The sequence below is a fragment of the Lipotes vexillifer genome, unplaced genomic scaffold (assembly GCF_000442215.2).
Source record: "Lipotes vexillifer unplaced genomic scaffold, Lipotes_vexillifer_v1.1 scaffold916, whole genome shotgun sequence".
NCBI classification, from domain to species: Eukaryota; Metazoa; Chordata; class Mammalia; order Artiodactyla; family Lipotidae; genus Lipotes; species Lipotes vexillifer.
In genome coordinates this window covers 2,292,191-2,298,837 of record NW_006798383.1, presented here as the reverse complement: position 1 = coordinate 2,298,837, position 6,647 = coordinate 2,292,191, and the positions used below count along the sequence as shown (strand labels likewise).

Here is a 6,647-nt window from a genome sequence, read left to right as displayed (position 1 = left end):
AAAAAAAAAAAAAAAAAAAAATCTGGAGGAGACTTTTAGGAGAAAATAATCTGAGCCCCACCCCGCCTCGCCCCGCATCTAGCACCTCTGGGCCCGGCAGGACCTATTAGCAGTGCGGCGAGGTGGGAAAAGGCAGCGATCCGCTGCGGTCCTGTCCAAGCTGGAAGCAAGGAAAGGACTGGAGAAGATGAGAGAGTTGGGACCTGGCTGGCCAAGTCCTGAGCTCGGGTACCGGCCTGGGATCTCCGGAGTTGCGTCCCTCCGGCCATAAATATCGTTCCCGGACTGGCGCGCCCCCGTGTGGTTTTAGAGGAGCCATGCTTGCGGAGCTGATTCCAGATGAGGATGTTGCCAAATCAAGTGGCAAGGTTCCATGGAGTTCAGGGGTGACTCTCGCCTCGTAAATGTAGGATTTTCAGCCAAAAATACGGGATCCCAGTCGGAAGAGTGGGATCCTCATAGGCTCTGTCGGAAGTTTAAAGGCGTTAGTGGGTCCTGGAAGGGCTTACTACTTTGGGTATAACCCGATAGGGATGAGTCCAGGGCCAGGACTGTGGGTAGGGGGGCTTCTCCTCGATGCATCTGGCTGACAATCGGCATATGAGGGGAGAGTGTGAACCCGCCGGACCAGGACACAGGGACACAAAACAGTTACAAGAAAAAGATATTCAGAGCCAGAAGACAGACCAGTAGGGGCACGTCCCTGCAGCCCCTTTGTCACTCCAATACACTGGTCAGTTCCTCCTCTTCCCTCCTACTCTCGCGCCCATTGGTCCAGGAAGTATGGAAGTGTGGGGAGTTGCCATGACAACTAGGTCGTCTAAACCCCTTCGCATCTCTGTGTCAAAATGGGAAGAGGAGGGGTGTGACAGGCAGAGAATGAGGGGGTGAAGCGGGGCAATGAAAGATAATGTTCATTCCCTCTCCAGCTCATTTTTCAAAAACAGTGGGTGCCCCCTTCCCCACCGGAAATTCAGAAAATATTCCCAGCGAAGGCTGTGAGGGAGAGTCCGTGCCGCCCCTACCCCCCGGCCCCGCCCCGCCCGAGTCTGGGAATTTGCGGGGCGGGTTCTTCAGGCGCTGGGGCCAGCGTGAGTTCCCCTCTTGTGGCCGGGAGAAGACGGGAAGCGGAACGAGGCTGTACTGCCTGAGATCCTGGTCCTATGGGTCCGGCCCTCCCGCGCCGCCCACGCAGGGCCCACTCCGTTGGGGGCGGAGATCAGAACGCCCCGGGCCTTGGGGGCGGAGCTTGACCTCTGTGCTCACCGCAGGACCATGAACAGATGCCCCCGCAGGTGCCGGAGCCCGTTGGGGCAGGCAGCGCGATCCCTCTACCAGCTGGTGACTGGGTCGCTGTCGCCAGGTATGAGGAAGGGAGGAAAGGGCTGGACCCCTCAAAAAGTAAGCGAAGTGGGTCAGGAGCCTTACAGAGGTGGGGAGAGAAAGGGCCCCTCACAGAGATGGAAGGGGCAGGATCCTTCAAAGAAAAGAGTTTAAAGGGCAAGACTCCAACAGAAGTGAAGCTTGGGATAGGGTCCCTTAAAGAGAAGGTGAAGGACATAGGGGTCTTCAAAGAGGAAAGGAGAAGGGGCATCATCGTCCCTCACAATGGTGGAAGAGGGGGCAGGGCTCCTTACTGAGAGCAGAGGTGCAGGGCTCCTTACTGAGAGCAGAGGTGGGGGCCTCAAGCAGGTGGATGTAAGGGGCAAGGCCCCTCACAGGGATGAAGGGAGGAAGCTTGAAGCACAGCAGGGAAAAGGCAAAGCTCTTTACCGAATTGCTTAGTTTAATGGGATCTTAAGATGACTAGGGGCAGTGTGCAGAAGGAAAAAATCCTGAGGTAGGACTGGACCAACATGAACTCAGCTAGTGAGTTTATGCATGATGGATGGATAGACTTGTGTGGCATAAGGATTGTATGTCACTGTTTTGTCTATCTCTGGGAGTCTGTATTAATGGGGTTTGTGCCTCAATGGGGTTGTGATCACGGGGGCTGTGCACCCCTAGGGTTACGTAGGAACCCTACGCACCCCTAGGGAATTCTGTGACACTAAGACTGCATGTACCTGGAATTCTATGCTTTAGAGTTGGGTTGGGGGTTCCTGAGTCACACTAAGTTAGCTGTATAGACTTCATAAGGTTGTACCTTGGTGTGGGATTTGTGCAATTTATGACATGGATTGTGGGTATCATATCATGGCACTGCTGAGATTATGCACACCTCCACTTGGGTTTCCTTAGAGCTGCCTGGGCAGGGCCCACAGAACCCAGCAACTCCTCCCCACCTGACCTGGGGAGACCAAAACATCCTAGCCTGGTGGCATTCTGGGATCTGTAGTTCTCTGGCTGTCTGCACATTATCCCCTTGAGCCCCTGGAGTATAAGCAGGCCTCTCCTTACAATGTGCTCCCAGAAGGAGAGGAGATGGGGCTGAGCCAAAGCCATGCTTGAATGTCTCTTGGGAAGCATGTGTCCTCTAAGCCCCCTGCTTGGGCCTGTCTCAAGTGACAGATGGCTGGAGCCAGGCGGGGCCAGCTCTCAATCATAGCAGGCATGACTTCCAGGCCCTAAAATAGCCCCAGGGCCTAGGGAGATCATTAATTACCTGATGCAGCTGGGGGCTGCTGTGTCTTCTGGCCTGGCTGGGGATGGAGTGGGGCTGGAGGGCTGACAGAAGGGTCTTTACTGGTTGGGTTCTTCACTAGGGGAGCAAGGGCAGATGGGAAAGTGGGACAGTTACATACTATGGGCCCCCTTCATTAGGCAGTATTTCTCTGGGTTTGAACTTTGGGAGGTAAATAACTAAATGATAGGTGTATCTCCGTGGTGAGATTTGAGGGATCTAAGGGAGGGCTCACTTAATACTTCAAGATAGTTTTCCCTTCAGCCCTCACTCTGCCTGAAGTGTTTTAAGACTTCATTCCTCTGGGTGAAGAGCAAAGTGGCACAGGGATGCTTGGGGAGGACAGACCTGGGCAACTTTCTCACAGAGCCCAGAGACTTGAGAAGTCGCTGAGTGGGGGTGGGGGGTGGGGAGAGAGCCTGAAAAACAACTTGCTCTTTCACTTCTATCAGATCCTCTCACCTGAGGCCTGGTTGATTTAGGACCTTGAGTCCTGTGAGGCTGGGTCAAGGTCTCTGAAGGTTGAGGGTGAGGGTGAGAGAAGGAAGAGGAGGGTCTGCAGACAGGGCAACCGGCTAAATGGTTGTCAATCTGTCCATCTGTGAATCAGCAGCAGAGAGCAAGGAGATGCTGCTGTTCTGCCTCTTTCCAGTCAAATAGCCTGGCTTGGCATTCAAGGCTCCATGGAATCTTCCCCTTTCTGGTCTTATCACTCATATCTACTCCAATACGAACTAAGCTGCAGTCACTCAGGATTCCTTGACACCTCCACACATGTTGGAGAGACAGCCTGAGGGAGCTGGCAATCACTGGTTCTGGTTCAAGTCTCGATCTATCCTTTATCATCTGTGTTATCTTGGGACAATCACTTCTCTGAGCTTCAGTTCCTTCACCTGCAAAATGGGTATACTGCTACTCAATCTGACCATTTCAGCTGTAAACACAGGAATAATAGACCCTACCCCTCAGGTCTATTATGAGGACTAAATGAGATAACATGTGTAAAGTACCAAAACATGCTCAATAAATGTTGGTCCCTTTGTTAAGGCAGACTGTTGACATTTTAGCCATCCTTTAAGAACCAGCTCAAAAAATACCCTCTCCAGGTTTTTCCTGGGCTCCCAGTTAGAAGACTAGAGCTCATTTCATGGCCTGCTTTGAACAGTTCCTACCACATAGTAGGCACACAACAAATATTTTTTGAATGAGTAGATACCTTATAGTTCTGTCAGTGGGCTGTCTCTCCCTGCCCAGGAGAGCCAGAACCCTGTTTGGTTCACCTTTGTTCCACAGGCACCAGCTCAGAGCCTGGCATTCAATTTGTATAGGTCCAATTTTTTAACATCTTTGCCCTCTAGGAGCTTGGAATCTAATTGAGGAAACAGGACTGATCCAGAAAGACCTGAGTTCAAATTTGCAACATCTCCTCTTAGCTAGGTGACCTTGAGCAAGTTCCTTTACCTTTCTGGGCCTCATTTACCTCATCAGTGAAATGGGCACAATATTGTTCACTCTGCCTACCTCATGGGGTTGTCATGAGAAGACATGGAAATAACAGTGTTTGTGGAAATGCTTTGTAAATTGCTAAGATATGTAATGGGGAATATAATATTATTAATAGTGGCAGTAAACAATTATAAGCAATTACTCTGTGCTAGGAATTATTCTAACAGCTTTGTGTGTATTAGTTCATTTAGGAGGGCCTAGCAACCATATGAGGTAGGAAACTGAGGCACAGAGAGATTAAGAACTTTCCCAGTTAATTCCAAGGGGCAGAGCTGGGATTTGAACCCAGGGAGTCTGGCACCCTGGCCCACACTGTTACCTACCATGCTACGCTGCCTCCTTTTACTGTTCCCACTGATAACATTACAGACTTAGGTGCTGAGTTTTGAGGGCCCAGTGGGCTACCGTAGAATTTCAGGTAGCTGCGAGCCTGCTGAGGGCTGGAGGCTCTGAAGGGAAGGGAATTTAAGCTGTCTCTAAAGGACAGGTAAGAACTGTAGGATAGGAGAGCAAAAGGGAGTTCATTCCAGGCAGAGGGAATAGCAGGAGCAAAGCCACAGAGATAGCACTGAGTTTGGTGTGTTTGGGGGACAGTGAGGAGGCGAAACTGGCTCAAAAAAAGGTATCTGCCGATGAGGGTGGGGGAAGGGTATTAAATCCCAGGCATGGATTTTGGACGGTGAGAGGGAGATGGTTGCTCATTTCATCTGTAAACCTGTAACCTCCAAAGATGTGAGAAGCCAAAAACAGTCCCTGAGTTGACTTCTTCCTGGGGGAGAGAGGGGGGACAAGTAGAGGACCAAGCCTGCCGGAGGCATACCCTCCTTCCCAAGGATGTTGGAAGGGTCGGTGGAGAGAAAAGGGGTAAGATACGGTGTGAGATGAATGCCTGACCCCCCAGTGATGGCCATGTAGAACTGCAGATCCGTGAACCTCAAATGAAGCAGTAGGGACTAGCCCCCATCCCCACCCCCACCCCCACCCCACAACTGAGGCTGAAACACATCCCAGAGCTGGACGAGGTGGCAAGGGTCCGTTGGGTTAATCCCCCTAAACTGGGCCTCCTGTGTGAGCAAGCTATGAAAGGAGCCAGTGTAGCGTGGTGGTTTAGAGCACAGGCTGAGTCAGGCTGGGTTAAAATTGAGCTCTGACACTTATTGATCTTGGAGATTTTCTTAAGCTACTTTTGTCTAGTTTTCCCACCCATAATGTGGGGATAACAGTACCTCCTTCATAGGTTTATTGTGAAAATTCAATGTGATAATGTCTGTAAGCACATAGCACATTATCTAGCACATACTGAGTGCTCAATCCCTAGCCAGCTGTGGCAGTAACCCAGAGGCTCTTATCTTCTGGCTCCCTGGTTCTGCAAGCCTCTCCCCACCCCACTACAGACACCACCGCCGCCATCACCACCACTTTGAGGGAGACTGGAAGACGGGGGAGGGGCTCCAGGAATACAGCGGGGCTGTGTGGCTCCCTTGGAAGGTTCAGATTTCCCTCCTACTCTGGGTTTCTCCATCAGCTCAGTAAAGATTCCCAAAGAACAGGGAGGGTTTTGGCAGCTCCTGGGTGAGGCCCCTGCCAGGAGGAAAGGAAGAGCACATACCTCCTCTCCCAAGGAGCTTGATTCTCTGGGTCCCAAAGGCAGCTGCAATAAGCCCCCTCCCCAAAGCGTCATGATAGGGCCAAGGGGCTGTTTTCCTGCCCAGGCTACTGGACCTAATCCTCCCTCCCTTGGGCCTCAGTTTCCCTGTGGCCTGTGGGAACAGAGTGCTTCCAGCCTCTCAGTCTCCATGACAACCACAATCGATGGTGGTGGTGTCCTCCTGACTGAAGAGGTCACCACCTTCTCCTCCCTTATATTCTCATACACTTTCATGCAGATACAATTACACAACCACCATAGACCCATACTCCTAATTATATGACACATCCATACTACCAATCTTCAGACCCACATGCCACAACCCTGCTAAAATACGGATACCTCACACCCCATACACACTCAGAAATACTCCAATACACTCTCACACACACCCCCCACAGACACCCAGGTTACATACCCATATACACCACACACACCCCTAAGACAGGTGCACAATCATGTGTAAACACACACACACACGTAAGAGGAGGTACACATACTCTCCATACACATACAGGAATATACACACAAGAAAACACTCAGACACCCATAACATATTCTGACCCACACATCTATTACTTATGCATGTGCAGCTCCTAGTTTCACACACACACACACACACCCTGCCCTTCCCTGCCTTCTCTCTGAGCACAGGTCTTCCCTCTGCCCCCTCTCTTTGGTACAGAGTAGCCACAGGCTGTCTGAGGGAAGCTGTCTCAGGGGCAGAGGCAGGGCACTGCCCCCCTTCTCTGGTCTGGCCTGGCCCATAGCCTTCACACCAAAAGCTCTGGAGGAGATACCAATGCATAGGCAGGAGTGGCCCCGTGAAGAGGAAGAGGCTGTGGCTGGGAGGCCTGTGGGGAGGCGGGG

The 6,647-nt window shown here is 51.6% G+C and overlaps 1 protein-coding gene across 9 annotated transcripts in view; it reads left to right on the top strand.

Annotated features, from left to right (window-relative positions):
* The window catches only part of KCNIP2 (potassium voltage-gated channel interacting protein 2), a 17,652-nt gene that overhangs the window by 3,652 nt on the left and 7,353 nt on the right, over positions 1 to 6,647 (top strand). For 2 of the 9 annotated variants that reach the window (XM_007470375.1, XM_007470376.1), the window contains exon 1: positions 1,276 to 1,363. The exons of the other annotated variants lie outside the window; for them this stretch is intronic. In XM_007470375.1, the coding sequence (XP_007470437.1) occupies positions 1,276 to 1,363 (88 nt within the window). Of the gene's footprint in view, positions 1 to 1,275; positions 1,364 to 6,647 lie in introns of those variants that run through there. 9 annotated transcript variants of the gene reach the window in all.